The sequence below is a fragment of the Strix uralensis genome, chromosome 11 (assembly GCF_047716275.1).
Source record: "Strix uralensis isolate ZFMK-TIS-50842 chromosome 11, bStrUra1, whole genome shotgun sequence".
Lineage (NCBI taxonomy): Eukaryota > Metazoa > Chordata > Aves > Strigiformes > Strigidae > Strix > Strix uralensis.
The window spans coordinates 19706075-19725076 of record NC_133982.1 but is presented as its reverse complement, the minus strand read 5'-3'; the positions used below and the strand labels follow the sequence as shown (position 1 = coordinate 19725076).

Genomic DNA, 19002 nt, shown 5'->3' with positions numbered 1-19002 from the left:
TTTGCCTGGTCCTGGCTGTCTCACACTCCTAAGCCTGGGAAGTGTGTCAAAGTCTGGATGCACACGGAGCACAGAGCAACCACCACTGCAAACTGAACTAAACGTGAGCTGCTGGCCAAAGAAACAGCCCTGTTGGGTGTCTTGCCCCTGCCCGCACACTGCAGACCCACTGAGAGACAGCACAAGGGCTCATGTGGCCCCACGGGAGCTGGAGCAGGGCAATGCCGCACCCAGTTCACTCAGTCCTTGGGGAAGCTGGGATTATAACTGTAAAACATTTCTGACTTTTGCATTTCATTCAGCAAAACAAGAACAAAACATGTGCTTTGGTAGTGGCCGTTCCTCTGCTTCACTTCTTTATTTCTAAATTTCTCGCATATTTTAAGATTTAGGGTAGGAAACGTCCTTTAGACATTAGTCTTCATCATTTGCATAGCCCATCCTTTACTTCAGCTAGGAGTACATGTGTCAGAAATAAAAATTCCTTTGAAAAACAGTACTTTGCATTAAAGCTTTAGAAAAGGCAAAGACGCTTTGAGGATACTACGCCTGTCCCACAAGTGCTGCACACACGCAGGTCTCTGCACTTCACCACAGATGAGGGTGCTGCCTGCTTGCTAATGGTTTTGGATAAATTTTTGATGATGCAGTGCACGAGGCAAGAAATATTGACTGCTCAGACTCCTTAAGGATGCTGTACCAGCTTTGCTTGGCATTTGTTAGCATTAATTATAATTCAGTAGCACACAGGCATGTAAGCCTGGACAGTGTCCTTGCAAGCGTGATTTCAGCCACTCTTCACCATCTAGACAGGCATATAAGGCATGTGCAGGGACTACCTGACAGCTCCAAATGCCTTCAGTAGTGAAATATAGTTATTTTTATCTTTTAGTACAATGCCAACAGAGAAAATCAGAAAAATAAACTTGTTTTTCCCCCCACATCCTTTGTAAACAATGACTTCTGGTGTGCTTTCCCCTGCCCCCTTCCTCTACATTAGAGTGGTGGTGGTAATTCTTCTTCTGAGGTGATAAAAGGCCTTTTTTTCCCTGAGGGCTCAAATCCTCATCTGAATAGAATACTAACTCCCAGTGACTTTAATGAAGTTAATTGTAAGGAAAGAACAATGAACTTGCCTCTTCCAGGGGAACTTCCCATTTCCTTCCACCAAGGCTCAGCAAGATTTTGCAGTAACTTTCCTTGGAGATAAAGTTTCCCCTGTTTAATCACCATTTCAAACGCAGAAAAACACAACATACCTTAATGAACGCGGATGTCAAGTGGTTTTGTACGTCCGCCCTGCTGAGAGACTGGATCTGAATCCTTATATACTTGACTGAGGGTGTGCTAGTGATAGCAAGCTGCAATTACACCAGAGACAGAGACTTAAAAACTGGCTTGCTAACTGGTTTTCATCAACAAAATGACACCAGGTACCAACGCTTGTATATATGATTGCAAAACTTTTAAGAATTCTTTTTTAAAACTGTGATCCTGGTTCACAAGTGCTCATTATTAAGACACCATTTATCAAAGGCTCGTGGCAATGCTGGTTAGAAGGGACCTCTGATGGTCATTCTGCCACTTAATAAATTCAAAATTTGAGTATGAATTTCATATATCTTGCCTGGCTATAAACTCAAGTGCAGATCTGTATGAGCCTGAAACAATTTTACAGGATTTAGAGCGGGGTGAATTTTCAGTAAATGAGAAGAGAACCTGGTTCTAATTTCCCAGTTATTCCTATTAACCAGAATTACTTCCCAGTTTGAAATTCAGCAGCAAAGTCATACTTTGGAATTCAAAGCTAAGCCAATCTGAGCCCTCTCAAGAGTCCTTTTATTCCTGTTTAAAAGAAAGAAATGGGGAAAAAAGGTGTCATGAATGTGCATTCACGTTTTGAGTTGGGCAATTTCTTTGAGGCTATCTTTGAAACATAGTACAAAGATCTGAAAAAAATCAGAGCAAACCCCTTCCCTCTACCCAGGTTACATGATACTGGGCAGAATCACAAGTGGGAATGCCCTATAGCTTTTCCCTATATATGCTGTGAAAACAGATTGACCTCATGTGGCTGCACAGACACTGCATAACCTCAGATGCTGTTTCATGTGGGTGGTACCTGTGGGGCCCCACACGCCCTGCACGGCCCGGCCGGGTGCCGGGACACGGGGCGCTGGGCAGCTGCTGGCCTCTCCGGGAAGGGGTTTGGGCCACAGCTCCAGGAGTCCCCTGGGTACATATGCGCCATAATTTTAATACGTTCGCAGCCTTGCTGAGAGCAGTAACTGTGTCCTTTACGAGCTTCATGGGCTTGCAGGTGAACAAATAGGTACCTACAAATGAGAGCAGAGAGATCAGAGCCACTGTGTGTTTAGAGGACAAGCTAAGTAGAGGCACGATCTGCACTTGCTAAATTGCATTATCCCTCACATTCCCAGCATCACAAACCAGCTCTGTCTTAGACTGGTGTAATATGGCACACCCACTGCAAAATGGGTCCTGCAAGAATGCAGGTGGAGCTCCCCTCTCGTCCTGGCATGACGAGACCTGAAGCGCTTGCAGCCCATACATCCAAGCCAGCTGCCTTCAGCAGGCAAGCATTGTGTGGGGCAGACACCCCCTCCAGTCCCAGACACCCCATGCTGCCCCCAGGCGTGCTGCCATCCCACCAGAGAAAGAGCAGCAGTGCTCCGGCTGTTGTGCAGAAGGAGGCAGGCTTGCCTGGAAATATCAGCATCTCCCCTTCAGCTCTGCGTTGCAGGGTCTTGGCCCGCAGGCAGAGCTTAGCCCTAGGCATGCATGACAAAAGCTCGAAGGCAGCCAGGTCTTCTGGCCTTTGGAGTTCATTTTTTTCTCTAGCTGTTCTAAGTATGTTTTCAATCGTGTCCATTCTGCAATTCAGGCTGAGGAAATTACATAAACAGCTCAGTTCAGCTCCAGGATCAAAAAGATACATGAGCTTTAAAGGGATTTTTCATTCTATTTCTTTTAAAACTAAATATTTGTTTCTATTTGTCTGGAAGAAAAAATGAGTAAGCTTGGTTCCTTTCCAAGAATCCAGCATGTGGGGTTAAAAAAAGAAGGGGAAACATCCCACTCATTATAAAATAAAGTCTAAAAAACAACAACAGGAAAAGAAAAAAGCCAATCCCGTAACTTCTGTACTCTGAAAGACTAAAAAAAATCACTGCTGAATTAGACAGAGAACCAAAAGGCTGATACTGCCAGAATTAAGTTAGGTTAGACCCATCAATCTGCATGTACCAGGTCCAGATGGCTGCTGGCAGCTAATTGCTCTTCCCCCACAGACCCACATGTGCAACCATTTTCCCCACTATTCAGTAGTAAACAACCTGTTTACAGAATTTTGGTGACTTTTTTTTAAAAAAAAAAAAAAAAGAAAAGGAGGATTAATTAGCAAATTGTTATTTCACAATTCCTATGATGCCAGAGACCTGGCCATCAGCAAGGAACCCGGTTACAGGAATGGCATTCCGGGATTCGACTGCTCATGTGTCATGGCTGAATGAATAAATACATTCCATTTTATTTTCAAATCTGGCATTTGTGGATTGATTCCTGAAGTAGCTACTTAGTCAGGTGAAGCATCATGGGACCCATGGTTAGACCACAAAACACTTTTTTCCTCCCTATTTTAGATGACTGAGAAACACAGTTTTGTAATATGTTTTTTTAACCAAAGGTGTCCTAGAGTCTTATAAAGATGATGCAAAATCTCTAGGACTCTCTTCCTGCCTTCAAAATATGTAATATGGTGCTCTCCTTTTTTCACAAAATCTAATTTTTAGAATGCGATGATTTTAGAAATCTCTCTTCATGGGAATATGAAGAAGGTGAAACTTCTCAAACTATCTCAGTGTTGGAGCTGCAGCAGTCACAAGAGGGCTCCTTTTCATGGCCCTTTGGGGTGCAATGGATTTTAACAAATATTTACACTGCACCCACAGCTGAGGCAATCTGAGCAGCAGGGATGCCTCAAAGCAGGTCAGTCCAGCCAAGAAAACAGCGATTTTCTTAACAGGAATGCAAATCACTTCTTGGTGATACAGACATGGACCTACCCCAGGTACTCCAGCCTATAAATCCATTTTGACCTGAAATCAGTGAAAAGACCACGCAAGATGGATGGGCCTGAATTTTAACTAAGAGAAAGGGAAAGGAGGTGCTGGAACTGGTAAGAGAAAGACCCCAAGGATTTGCTGCCCATTCAGGGGCAAGGCAGGGCTCACCCCGATGCTCTGTCGAAGTAGAAGAGCCGCTCGCCAGTCCTGCTGAGAGCACTGGCCCGGGAAGGGGCAGCAAGGTAGTGCTTCACGCTGTGCACCGTCCCTGTCCGTCGCTGGTAGATATCTGCCACCACCTGGAAAACCGATTCCCTGGGATAGCAGAGGGCAACACGCAGCCAGTCTCCTCTGTCGGCAAGAAGGGGAAGCGGGGGGAAAGAGAGAAAATGCACTTAAGGGCTTGAGTACAAGAGAGATGGTCTGCAGCCAAGAGTACAGTCTTCAGGGGAAAACAAAAACATGTCCTTTGAGGTTCTCTTCCTCCTTTACAAAAACACAACAAACCCTCAAAGCCAAAGAAAATCAGATTTTTTTGCTTTGTCTGGAAACAACGGCTGCTTATTATGAAGGTCTGATCCGGGGACCCCAGCTGACCTCAGAGGACTTTGAGTCAGGTGCCAGGATGCCTTAAAACCAGAGATTTGCCCCATAAGGCTGAGGTACAACCAGTCACATACCCACTCACGTCTCCTGAGGCAGCCGGGGCTTGTTTTAGTTCATCCGGAGCTGCTGCGGGACAGGGAACCGGCATCCAGCAGACATTTCACCGGGGGCACAGATTCAGGAATTAGAAAGTAATCTCTGACTTGAACCAGAGCCACCGTCTAAAGCGACCTGCTTCCTCCACTTTACAGCAAAGTTTATTATTTCGGTTTCCATTAAAATCTCCCTCTCCCCGGCTCTTTCTTCAACGTCAGTTTAGAACAACTAAGGGTAAAGCTAAACCATCTTTTAACTCTTGTCTACCACAATTTCAGCATGCACATTTACAAAAAAATTGCCCCCATGGCTTCCTTTATCCTGTGATTCACATTGCCACCCTCACAGAGAGAAAAACTGGCTCCAAACTAGAAACCTTTGTTACAAGACTCAGGGCCAAAAGATGCAGCTATAGTGTAATTCGGATACTGATGGGAAGGATCTTCTGCAAAAGATCCCGACACCCTTTCCTGTCTGTGGGATGCACTTGTACTGTGCAAAGCAGAAAGCCACAAGCTGTTTACACTTGAAAAGAAAAACTGAATACTAAGATAATTAGCTTAATTATTAGCCCTCTGAAGTGGCTCAGTGTGCCACACAAAGGTGCCTGAACCAGTACTGTGGTTAGCTTTCCTTGTATTACCAAAACCATCCAGGTTTTCTTTTAACTACCTGGCTTCCTGGTTAAAATGTGAGAATATAACTTTGGCTCAGAGAAAGACAAATACCACCTTCATTGGCTGTCTTTCTAGGTCCTGCAAAGGTCAGGAAGACAAAGTTTCTCCAAAGGCTCCCCTGAAATGATCTGCCACCCATCCCTGCCTGCAGAGCAATAAATGGGGGGAAACCACTTTGATTTGGAGAAATCTGAGAATCTGCATACTTAGACCTCTACTTTGCTTTACACACGGAGAGCACAAAAGCAAAGCTAATTCAGTCTTTTTCTAGTTTTCTCATTAAAACAAAACAAAACTATCTACAGGATGGAAGAGGGGACAGGCTGTTCTGGAATAATAAATCAAAGCTGCACAAAGACCCATCAGCTTAAGCCACATACTGCCCTCTAGACTTTAACCAACTCCAGCTGTGTTATAACACAGGACAGCTAGAAAACGGATATATTTTCAGGCGATTTGACCTCTGACTAGAGGAAATGAAAGAAATGCACCAGAGCCATATTTGTGGAATATTTTTAGGATGGAGTCCCAAGACATTTGGCTGTTTCATAATGGTGATTTGCATTGCGTTAGCACATTTCATCCCCTGAAGACACCGTCACAAAAAGGGCTTGTCATCTCCCTCAGATGCTGGGAACCAGCTTTGGTGCTGTGCTACACTGACTGCCACCTCTCCGGGGAAAGAGAAAGGCACTAGAAAGGAAACTGAGGGTGAAAGAAAAAAAAAAAAGTGTGAAAAAACCCACAGCTGTGACCATCTTGAGTTGCCGGGGCATTTGGGAATATGAGTGCTAGAGTCTAGTGTGCACGTGAGCAGGCTGAGTGAAATGCTGAAATAAATTATATCAAGATTGAAAAGATCAAATGAAAAGCACCTACTTTGGAGTTTGTGGAGGAAGAGATGGAAATAAGTACATTCCCACAACAAAGGGCTTGGGTTGAGACATGAGAAGGGAAGGTATTAGAAGTTATCCTTTATGTAAATATAGGAGAGAATAAGGTTATTTTCTCTTCAATCTAGCGGTATTTTAACCGCTTCATATTTAGTTCTTTACTTCAGTTCTGTTTCTTCGGCTTGCGCAAAATCTGTTGTAAACCCCCCCAAATACCTGGCTGCGTGGCTGAACTGGGCTCCACCATCTCCAGCAAAAGCAAAGCAAGAAACATCAGCACTACTGCAGGACGGTCCACAGGACGCTGCCTTGCAGCTGGCCAGCGGATGAGGGTTAGATGCCTGTTCTCCAGCCATTGACAAAACTGAAGGAGAAATGCAACCTCAGGCAATAAGCAGTAATCAGGCATGGGACATCTTGGAAGTTGCGTTCAAAGTCAAACAGATGTGCGTGTGCCTTCCTCAGCCACTGCACTGGCCACCAAGGACCTCCTGGCTGGGTCTCTTTCCTCTTTTTGGTGGTCAATAAACTGTGGCTCCTGCCTTATTTATCTGCTTAAACCCCTCAATTCTGTTTTATTTACCAGTTGCTTCTCTGGGGTGAATATCTGCAGAATAAGAAAAATTTTAACCAGCCTAAATATCCTGTAGGGCATTAAGTCCTTGTTCTGCTGCTCTCAGTACCGTCCCATCAACTGGGATCTTCATTTGCAGGTGCCCCGGAGGCTTAGGGACACACACAGCGCTAGCAAGAAGAATGAATTCTGAACACTGAATTCATAGTAGATCCCAAATTATTAATTCAGAGTAATTTCAGACCCCTGCTTCAATGCTGTGGGAACATCCATAGCTTCAGATGCTCTTATGCTTAAAGACCAGCACAAACAAAGGGAAAAAACCACTTAAAACACAAGGGGTAGAAATCAGACTATTGATAAACAAAATGCTGTCCAATGTAGTAATACAGAGGACATTTTATTTTTAAACTTTCATTCTTAGCAGTTTCTTGCAAGAGAAACAAATAAAAATAGTCTCGAGTGGAAAGTCTGACTTTGGAATTGGCTGTTAGTTTAAGTGAAAGTCATACTACATGTGTAGGAAACTAATTTGAGCTATTTAAGATATCTTCACCCCAAAACTAAGTAACTGTGTTCACAACCTTTTCTAGTGATAAAGTTCAGTTCATTCTATAGGTAAGGAGCGTTCTTTTTTTTTTTCATTCTTGTTCTTAATCAGGTAAACATTTTCCTATGTGTTTTACAAAAAAAAAAAAAAAAAAAAAGGCATTTGAAGGAGAAAAGCTAAATATGCACTAGCAAAAAGTCAGTGTTTAGTGGGTCCTAACAGTTTCAAACACCACTTGGAAAATTTCTGAGTGTCTGCTGACACCAGCATGTATAAAACCTGACACTTCTGCCCCTCTGTTACTGGCATTCAACAATCCCCACGGTGCATTTCATGCATTTTTATGAATGTGTTTAGTCTGTTTAATTCCTTTGGGAAATGGGTGGATGAAACAAATCCAAGAAGCCTTTCTTTTTTAATCAGGATATTGGTAACCAGTTCTGGCTCTTTCAGGTGAAGCAAAAAAGTCAGACAAAGTGTTAAAAAATGATGTTTTGGCAATGAGCAGGCTTCCTGGGATAAGCAAAAGTGAAAAAGGACGAGGGAAAGGCAAAAAAGCAGGCAAGAGGCTTCCTGTTCTTGGACATGTGGTAGATAGAGATCTGCACGTACACATATACATACCTCATTTACAACCCTCAGAACACTCCCCCAGTTCAACCCCAAACTCCCAAAGGCAAAGCCACTCAGAGAAACGTGATCAAGCAGGCAAAGGCGGGGAGACGTGAAAGTGGTGGGATGTAAAGTGAGTCATGTAACTTGGAGATGAGATTTGACTGGAGTAAATATAGAAAGAGTGCATGTCTAGGACTCTCACCCCCTGGAGGAGGACAAATAACACTTGCTCAATATTGTGAATGTGCCCCTTGACTACATCAGATGGAGTATCAGTCCTGGGTAAATGGGTATGATCTAGTGCTGGGGTTGCTGGTTATGCTGGATGTCAGTCCTGGCTGTATTCTAGCAAAGGGAACCTCTAAGCTGATGAATATTATTCTAGAGAGTAGCTACACCACATTTATTGACGTGGTGTGTCACGTAGCTGATGACCATGGACGTGCACAGCCCAAATCCTGATTTCACTGAGGAAAATCTGGGGTAAGCCAATGAGGGAATGCCATAGAGTACAACTGAAAATTACTTATTTTTTCCTTGGGCTCGAAAAAACAAGAGACTTCCATCCAGTGAGTCAGACTCCCCCAACTGTTATTACTTGTATTTAAAAACACCACCTTTGACATTTTGGTCAACATCTACGTGAGCTGAACTTTCAGAGGGAGTGAGACAACTGGGAATTTGAAACCTTCCTGTTCATAATATGGGAACCAAGCAGAAATCCCTACATGCTGCTTTGGGAAGTTTGTCTCTCACAGACTGAATTTTGAACTTCAAAAGACAAAAAAAAGCAAAGCCTCCAACCCATCCTAAGAACAAATCAGAGGAGGTCAATGCTCCTTGCTCTCAGTCAGGATACAGCTGGGTTTTCTCTCCAAAAATATCTCTGAACTTCACAACAACCTGCCCAGCACCAGGCTGAATCTCCTCTGGCACAAAACCTGTTTTCAGGACAAGCCACCTCCTCTCCAACCAGCATCACTGATGGGGAAAATGGAGCAAGAAATACCCACACATCTCACAGGTGCTGAGAAGAGTGGAGAAAGGGCTGCAAGGAACCTAGACACACCCTCACCACTTTCTCCCAGTTCCAGCTCTTTCCGTTGAACCCGCATTTCCCATTGGCTCCCTGCAGCTGTCACTCGCTCCTTCTCTTTTTCTAGATTTCTTTTTAATTTTTTGCCTTCAACTCAAGTCTATTAAACACTTCCAAACCACCAGGATGACAAACACGGCTACTGGGCAAACATCCAGAAATTTTTTTCAGGACCTTGTTATTAAGGATAGACTCTCCTGGAAGACCGCTTGCTGCGGGGATAGTAACAAGTATGTGTCTAGCTGACTAGAGTTGTGTGTATTGGGATTTAAATGCCTTTCCTAAATGTTGCCATTTAGGAAATGCCATTAAAAATTCCAAAGCATAGGCCATTTCTTAACATAAATTCAAATTTTTGGTTTTACCCACGTGCCTCCTTAGGCAAAAAAAAATTATTTTTGCTTTTGTTCAGCTCAACAAATTATAGAAGGGATCCTACCCTGAGGTACACTTCTGCTGATACTCATGAAACCAAGGTCTGACTCAGCCAGCATTTGGCTCACAGACAATTGTATTCAAGCAAAAATAAGAACTTCCTGCATTTAAATACAGTACATCATCTCATCATCTTTTTTCCCATCCTACATGCTTTCGTGGAGGAATAACATCCCAATTCAATTTGTATCTTTTTTAATGCATTCCCAAGTACTGTATTGCTGACTATTGTGTATTTTGTATTTTCCTGATGCTATGCATCGGATGCACATCAGGTCAGGAGAGGCTGGTGGCCCTGAGGAGCCCCAAGCTTGGGCCAGGAGAAGGGTAAAAGCAAGAGAAAACCTTCAGGTTTCATGTGCCATGCTTCAAAGTGACAAGCAGCCTGGTTTGCCACAGCCATCTGGGGACTGTGTGATGCTCAGATTGCTCTAATTCGTGCTGTAAAATGATCAGCTCAGGAAGGATGTCTCTCCTCAGAGTCACCTTGTTAATCCCAGCCACTTGCAAGCGCAAGCCACAGAGGACAGAGAGCAGCAAGGGATGCAGGTGGGGAGGCAAAGGTGGGGCTTTAGGATCACTCAAAAAAGCGATGTTAGCACTCGCTTTGGTCCAGTTGTACTAAAATGGTGCAATCTGCAACCTGGTGTTCTGGCAAATGTTTTAGCTTCTTTCCACTTTTAAAAAAAATATCTTTTGGCTTTCATCCATGGTTGACCTGCAGGTAGTTTAAGGGACTTAAATAGACAGAAGGGAATTCAAATATATCTGCTGACTTCTGTGTTGTGTGGATGATTAACTCTGAATTACAGATGTTATCAGAAGGGCAGACTATGAAACTCAAGTAGCACTTATTATTATTGGAAATAGTGTTGGTGTTACTTGTATTACATCCAGATCTGGGGGATCGAAGTCAGAACTCATGTATGTACAAGAACAAGAAAGCAGTCACAGCCTTAAACTGTTAGCTGCACTTTGAAATACTAATTTTGCCTTCCTGTGCATTTATCAATCTGGGAAGCAAGAGGAAAAGCTCATTTAGAACTAGTCAGAAAAAGAAATAATTTAGGAAATATCCATAAACTGGGCAAGTCTGCAACAAGCACATTCTAGCCTTGTCTTGTTATCTTTGTTTTCCTCCAGACCTTATCACTGCTAAGGAATTTAATCACAAAAATGACAAGTAGCTGAAAGTATGAATCAGACTGGCATTGAATAAGAAGCCGTAGGAGAAACACCTGCCTACACAACCCTGACAAATACAAATATAATGAGTCCCTCAGAGTCTCAGCACAGACGTGGGCTGCGTAACTTTGCTTGCACTGAAGCCTCCACCTTTGCATGGGTTGCAGCATCCTGGAGGCTTCATATCACCCAGCGTTCAAAGGCTCCACTATTTTTAATGAAGAATTTAGACACAAGCTCATTCCAGGCTCTTGAATCTTCACATAATTTAAGATTGTTCAGTGGTGGATAGGATAACAAGCCCTAGTGCAGAACTCCAGCCTAGCAAATACCGGAGTTCAGCAGTGCACCTGTGCCCATCCCTGCACAAACACTGCAGCGGGGGAAAGGCTGGACATGTGCCTAACCACTCACACAGACATCTGCCTTTTTGCTTGCTGTTGACAAGAAGTTTGGCCCTCCCTTGCCATTTTTTTTTAAAGGCTTTCCTAAGGATCCAATGCTTGCAACAGGCACCAAAGTACATCAGTGTTAGGAGACTCATCGTACCACTCCAGGTGAAGCTAAGAGCATGCCAATGAAGAGAGCCTGGGGAAGGCTGTCCTGCACTGTCCTTGGAGCCAACATCTACCAGGAGAGGTGCAGTACACAGGAAAGCCCCTGTTTGCAGGACTGTGGCAATCTCCCTACAAAAAATACCCTCGATACTATTAGCTGCTCACATTTCCCTGAATTCTTTCTGTCAATCCACAGCAGAGAGTCCTAATAAGGGAAAACCCTTCTCTCTGAGCCTTAACAGACCAAGTATAGAGATACTTGCCTGTGCTCATTAAAAACAAGGAATGTTTAATCTAATTGCCACTGCTTTTCAAGCTGCTTCAACAACACAACTTATTACACTATACTTCAGATATGTGCTTTGAGGAGATTTAATTCTTATCTTTAGATGTGCTGATAGCACAAAGAAGCCTGGCTGATTTACTGAACAGCCCTGTGCCTTTGATAATAGTATTTGCCTTAGCTTCTTCTGTGATTAGAAAATTTGCACAAAGCCTAGGTCATTAAACTGAAGGACTTAATTTCTGACTTTGCTTACTGTATGAAGTGCCAATCTTTGTACTGTTTTCCAGCACCTGAAAGGAGGCACTTACTTGTAACCAAATAATGTTTTCCATCCTTTCCTCCTGGCTTACCAGCCTCTCACCCCTCTCATAACAAGCTTGATGCTCTCTGCGGGCCTTTGTGCCTCAGGATACTAATTTTGAGGAAAACCCTTAACTCAGTATTACAGATAATTCTCATACTTCTGTGGAGCAGAAAAAAAAAACCCAAGAAAACATACAAACAGCTCTGAGGGGGCAGAAACAGCTCCAACAAAGAGAAGAAGCCCATGGAGAAGGGGTCTGAAGTCTCCATTCATGAAGGTTTCACACACACTTTATGCCCAGTGAGAGCAATCCTCAGCAGATCTGGACTGGTTCTGGACACTTCATTCCTGGTCATTAAAATTCCAGCTGGCACTCTCCTTCTGTTCGCTTGCCAAAACATTCAGAAGTTACATGTCCTGCATTACCTCTTTCCAGAAGCATCAATACCCAGCTGCCTTCTCATCCTCACAGGGAAACTCCCAGCCATTCGACAGACAACCCCTATCTATGGCTTAAAAAGGCATTTCTGCTGAGACAGCTATGTTCCCCAGCAGCCTGAAAACACAGCCTGCAGGTCTCCCCATGGCTTTATGTATACCCATCAATCAGCGCTAGTGACACAGCTACCCTGACGAACGCAAACACGTACACCTCTCATTGGAAAGGAAGTTGGTGCACGTTAAACAGCTTCTTTGCACCACCTGGGCGCAGATGGCAGCACATGGAGACACAGCAATTTTGTTGGGTTTAGCTACATATTTTGATGGAAGCGAAGTAACTGAAGAATTACACTAAACACAGTTTGAATCAGTGCGAGGAAGACACAAGTACTGCCACAACTCTTCAGGTGCCCACGATAGAAAAAGATCTGCTCAGAGACTGTGCTCTAACTGGTGTCCTTCTCCGCTGAGCAAATCCACCTGAGCAATGCCTCCGAACTCACTGGACAAGATTTGCAGCTTGCAGAAAGCAGCCAATTTCAGCTGAGTCATGTGAATTCATCCTGACCAGCTCCTGCCCACCCCAGGAATCTGAACGTTCCAGTCTTTTAATAGAATTCTCAACTGGCATGACTTCTACTGGGTCTTTCTACAGTGCTTCAGAGGCAGGGAAAGTGTTAATCATGCAAGTATTCAACATCAGTGCTATGCCTGACCTCCACAGAAATCCAAATTCTGGTACACATCTCCCTGTCAAATTCCTTATTTCCCCTCTGACCTTCCTTTAGCCAGCACAGAGCAAATCACTCCAGAAGCATGAGGGTTATCTAGCTGCAAAGGCAGCATCCCGGATATATCTATCCACCGTTCCACAACAACAAGACTAAAAATAGTTTAACTGTTCACTCAGGTTATATCTGAAATTATTAATCCTAGAATACTGCTGAAAGTTCATCAAACATTTTTTTGGTTTGCATCACACATTCTGCACAGATGTTACTATGTTAAGAGCTTATTTTTTGGCAGATTATTCAGTATTTTGGATTAAAAAAGAATGAACAGAACATAAAGCCACTTGAGACAGGTAAAAGTCTTCCCTGATTTTCTGATTACACTGGGCTCCACAGTCTGAGATTTCCATTCCAGAAATGATTGGAATACAGTGTTTAATAAAGGTCATACACGGAAATGCTTAGGCAGACACTTGGTTTTGCATGCAGTCTGCACATTTCACTGTTGCCATTGCATCAGCCTTAAGTCTCGCACTAGTTAGCATCCAGCATACTTGAGGTGTACACAAGATCAGCCACACATTTCATTCCCAATTATTTCTTAGCAAGATGCTCTAATTGAAACAAAGTAAAATTGCGGTTTTCCTTCATTACAGTGTATTTCTTGTTTATAGTTCAAAACACATACCTTGCCAACTGTTTCTGGATCAGAAAAATCTACAAACCTTTGCCCTGTTCAAATAACTGGCTTCACACAAGACAAAGAGAACCATAACCACATTGTGGTTTTCAATAGTAAAAATGTAGTTAAATTGCTGCTTGAACAAGAGCTAAACTTCAAGCTGAGTTTTACCAAAGCCCCAGTGCTGCCTTCAAATTTGAATCTGTGCTTGAAGACCGTGGGCCAAAGCTTTGGCAAGTATTAATTGGCACAGTGATAGAGTAACCGCCAGTTATCCGGCAGAAGACTTAGCTCTGCAACTGCAAGGAAACAGCTAATCATTTTAAGACAGATAATAATTGCGAAGCTCAGCTTGTCTGTGAGTGACTAATGGATTCCCTCTTCCTTAAAGTGCACAAAGATATATTAATACAGAAAACAGTGATTTAATTCTAATAATTCCTCTGTGACAGGAGTGTCCCAACACTGATCCTCCAGTGACTCGGTCATGGCCCTACAGCTACTACATCTTTAAATCAAGAGGACCAGGTATATGTCACTCGCTATAATGGGCATGTATAAAGAGGAAACACTGCCTTTCTCAGCTACATTCCCATGGGGCTTCATAATGGGAACAAAGGACAGTATTTCTCCCCAAATTTCTTCAGCCCCAACGTTCAGGAAACCAAAAGCTCAAGCTTTTGCCAAAATTATCCTAATCTAAAACCACAGCCATGACACTCTGCTGGAGGAGCAAGCGGATGGGTGTGGGGTTTGATGGATAATAGTGGGTGGACTTGGGAACCCGCCAGATTTACCAGCAGTACATGCTGCTTCACGTCCTCAGTGCCTCTGACTTCTCTCATGTCAACTATCTAAAACCTGCTGTGCAAACCTGAGCCTGTGTGTGGCTGGGTTGTGTGTAATCATGGAAGATTTCATTTGCATACCTCTGTCCTTTTATTGTATTGTGTTCTTATCAATTACTGAGGAGTCACATAGACTGCAGAACCCAAGGTGATGGCCAGGTTTTTTCGTGGTGCTCATCTCTTGCAGCATCTCATCTGTGCAAACCATGGCAACGTCTCACTACTAAACTGACTGGATTGCAGGACTCTCTCCTAACAGTTGTACCAGTGCAAAGCCCAAGTAATTTCACTGAGGTAAGAACGGTACTAAATACCATAAATTAAATGATGCAGAAGTAAACAGATTGCAAGGGAAAAAAGTAGTACCTAAAATGGATATACCCTGCTTTTATATAATGCTAGAATAAAACATGGGAAATAAATACAGTACAGCCTACAATTTTGCTGTACTGAGTCCTAGCATTTTAAAACTTTATGTAAAAAGAAGTAGTGCTGTTTGGATTACAGAAGATGCAAAGCTCTGTGCACATTCTTATGTATTTCTGCACTTTATATATATATAGGAGATAAATTATGTGTGCAGCAACTAGTACAAACAAACGAACAAGAGCCAGAGCTCTTCTGGAGGGATTTCAGGGACAGCAGGCCAGGGCTTACTTGGAGTCTGTTTCAAAACTTTCTGGAAAGAGAAACGTCTCTGCACATCAAAAAAGCTGGAATAAAGTGAAAGCAGAGGCATCTCTTTGCCTCAGTAAGTGCCAGCCATTAACACCTTGCTTCCACCTCTCAGAAATTGCCCAGGCATTTGAGTGTAAATAACCTGGGAAATTGTTAAAGCTCCAGATCTTTTGAAAACAGAACATTTTCTAACATAGGGGAGTACCTGTTGAAGTTGATCGGGTACAGGATAATATCCTCAGGTGCTCTGCCGTCCCACTGGATGACATAAGCCTGCTCAAGCATCACAACAGGCTGGTACTGCTGGTATGGTGCTCTTCTGTTCACGCCTTGCAACCGCAAGGGATGGGAATGGTATGCTGCTCTGGCAATGGATAAGGTCAGATTCTCGGGGCGTCTGGCCTGAATATAAAGCTGAGGGTGAAAGGAAAATGACAAACATATCCATTAAACCAGCCAGGCGCAGCCATAACACGTGCATTTGATCATCATCCTGTAAGTGGTTTTTGCCAATGAAGAGCTCAGAACATTTGGAAAGTCACTGAAACATTTCCAGTTCAAATAAAAAGGTAAAACAGAAATAGCATCTGCAGCCATTCGTGGGGACACCATGAAGTGAGATATGAATTGTACAGCGCCATAAAAACGTTCACTATTCAAAATCTTAAGGGAGAAGGGTAATCAAGAGAATATCACAAAGTAACTCTTTTTTATTAATTCAAATAACTGCACTTTAAAAACAGGCTTATTCCATTGAAAATACAGAAAAGCCTTAAATTATTTCAACAGGCTTTGGATTACATCCAGTTATCTAATGGAATCCACATCTTTGCTCTCAAGTAGCAGACTAGGCTGAAATTTTGGGGGCTAAAACTCAATGGCCTGACTATATGACCTTATAGACTAAATAGCATGTTCCACAGGCTTCAACAGAGAGCTCTTCTGCGCAGGGACCAACAGATGCCCTTGGCCTGTAGTTCAACTCCATGGACCAATTATGAAAGTACACTCCGGCTGTATGCTTTTTCTGTCCTGCCATCACCCAAACAAAGGCCAATTCATGTGGCAAACATTAGTTTTAAGGCTGAACGCATGACATTCACCTGCTTCCCCCTGTGTGAAATTCTCGTGCAAAAGGAGGATGCGCAACTAGTCACACAAATCTGACTCAACACATAGGGTTATAGCAGACAGCTTGTCATGTTCCCTGAAGGGTTTCAAATGAAGCGAGGACAGTTGGAGACACCTATAATCCTGCTTCCTTCACTCTCCTACAGTGTGCAATAGTGCTCTTTGCATCAAGAACTTAAAACATCCAACATAAAAATCCATGTTAGCTCAGAAACACCTAAGCTTCTACATGAGCATCCATCCAGCAAAACTATTTTTAGTTTCAATTTCTGTCTTTGAGGTAGATCAAAATGGAGGCAGTAGTCTCTTAACAGATTTTAATAGCACAAGGAAGGATATGAGCACAGCCAAGACTAGCAGAGAGGGCAAGACTCTATCTATCAGGATATCCCCCTTCTAATGCAGGGCTATGAGACCTTGGCCCCTCACATCTCCATATCTGCTTCTCTTCCTCTTCTCTATGCAGATTGAAAGCTCTGCAAAAACAGACTCTCTCTTACTGGTTTATATATGGGTTTATTTTAGTTAGGGTTTCTAGGCAGTTCAGTTCCCAGTTCCAGTTTCATGCTCAGGACTCTGTGCTTGCGCCTGCTCCTGCTGTTGAATTTGAGCTCCTCAGGACCTCCAAAAGACAGGCCATCTCTGCCTACCCCTCACGTCACCCCTGAATTCAGCAGCCCCATGCTCAATGCTCAAGTTAAAAATTTGAGTCTCATATCAAAGAAGTAATCCAGAAATGGTTGTAAATGTTTCTTGGATATTCAGTCCATTCCTCTTTCCACACCATTGCACTTTAATAACAACCTATCCTGAGTGGTATCTGCAGACCCTTGAAGATTAAAGTGGATCCCAGAATTGCATTAAACAGAAATTTTTCCTGATGGCTGAAACTATTGATCAAGTAATTCACTCCAAGCAATCTCTGAGCAGCTGCCCATTTGCTTATTCTTGATGGATAAAGGAAGAATAAATTAATTTTGCAGTCTGATAAAAGAACATTTTTATCTATGAAACCAAGGAGAAAAACCTATTTTCCCTTCACATTCAAACCATGATTGGAAAGTCAGTAACATGCAATGTAATAAACCACATTTCAATCTCATTTATCCCCACCCGGATGGGGAAGTGCTGAGGTCAGAGCAGGTGATCAGTAAGGTATCTTCAGACCCGAAATCCCATCAAAGTATTAACTGTTCTCAATCAAAAGAGCATTTTCTGACAAAGAATGGTTGGAATGAACTCTGATACTGCAGAATAATAGCCCACTTGTGTCTTTCTGGATAAGAGGCAAGAGTTTTTGTCCTATCACTGTAAACTTTGACATTATTTCCTTCTAATATGGGTCTCCAGCAAGCACAGAATATTAAGGTGGTTGCTGCTGTGCACTTACTACAAAATTAAATGCACCAGTGATAAAATAAACCAAGAACGGAAGGAAATGCATTCAGGGAGCCCCAGAAGTTCCTAAATTACAGACTACTAAGAACAAAAGATTCCTATATGCTTTAAGGTATTTGTGTAAAAATAAAAAGAGAGAGAGTGCTGTGTATGGCCCAAGCTGCTCACTACAACAATTGTTAATGAGTTCAGGAAAGTGCTGGAAGAGTTCGAAGTATGCTTCAATAAGATGATGAGGAAAGCATGGTAACATTTTCCTCCAAGTGCCTAGGGACCAAGTCACAGGTCACGAGGATAATGGTGACAACTGTTTTAAGAATGAAACAGTAATTACTAGAACAAGGCAAAATGACACTTATGCGTTGATAGAAATATTTGTAAACTGACCAACAGTGGCCACTGAGTGAATGCCTTCCAGAACTACAAGCCACCAAGGATGTGATTTTCAGTCCCACAGAAGTACAGTAGTATATCTGGTGGATTGTGCAATATGTTTATCACTAAAGGAGGTCACAGTAGGTAAATGTCCTGATCAAGCAATCTAAATCCTACACAAAGACACTCTTTTGCCCAGGTGGAGCATCACAAAGTCAATAGGACTCTGACTGGGAGCAGGAACTAGCTGAGATGTTTCCTGCAGCAACTGAGCTCAGCTCTGGAATGACAGTCCCGGTGACCTGGTCCTTCTTGAACACACCAAGCTGCACAAAGAGCAGCACCCTATATTTTCCCATGTATGCCTTTCTCTGGGCTTCCCCCCTCATTTGAGGGAACAAGGGACAAGAGGGGAATCCAATCCTTGTCCATGAAATCCCTGACCTCCCTTCTGTGATGCTTATGCATATCAGTCCTAGTTACCCCTTCAGGTCTGTAATCAAGACCAACAGATTGCTTCAGAAAAATCAAGAAGAGTCATCCACCAAAAGGCTGCTTTCAGTTCCCAATGAGACGAATGAAGTAAAAAGAGCCCTTTGAGCTCCACCAGTCCCAGACAGGTGAAACATCAGCCACTGTCCCAGCATGGTGCTCTTGGGATGTCACAACATGGCCTCCTTCTTCCTCAGCCTTTACTCTGTGACACCTTTACTCACTTGAACTGAACTTGGAAAATTTTATCACTTTTCTTCCTTTTAT

The 19002-nt window shown here is 43.0% G+C and overlaps 2 protein-coding genes across 4 annotated transcripts in view; both read right to left on the bottom strand.

Moving 5' to 3' along the window:
- LOC141948050 (cell surface hyaluronidase CEMIP2-like) overlaps positions 1–19002 on the bottom strand; it is a 55114-nt gene that overhangs the window by 5001 nt on the left and 31111 nt on the right. Inside the window, exons 18-21 of the mRNA XM_074880014.1 lie at positions 15545–15753; positions 4254–4436; positions 2123–2336; positions 1260–1361 (exon numbers count right to left, since the gene is read on the bottom strand). Of these exons, the coding sequence (XP_074736115.1) occupies positions 1260–1361; positions 2123–2336; positions 4254–4436; positions 15545–15753 (708 nt within the window). The remainder of the gene's footprint in view (positions 1–1259; positions 1362–2122; positions 2337–4253; positions 4437–15544; positions 15754–19002) is intronic.
- Positions 1–19002, bottom strand: part of CEMIP (cell migration inducing hyaluronidase 1) — a 114365-nt gene that overhangs the window by 68598 nt on the left and 26765 nt on the right. The window lies entirely within an intron of this gene.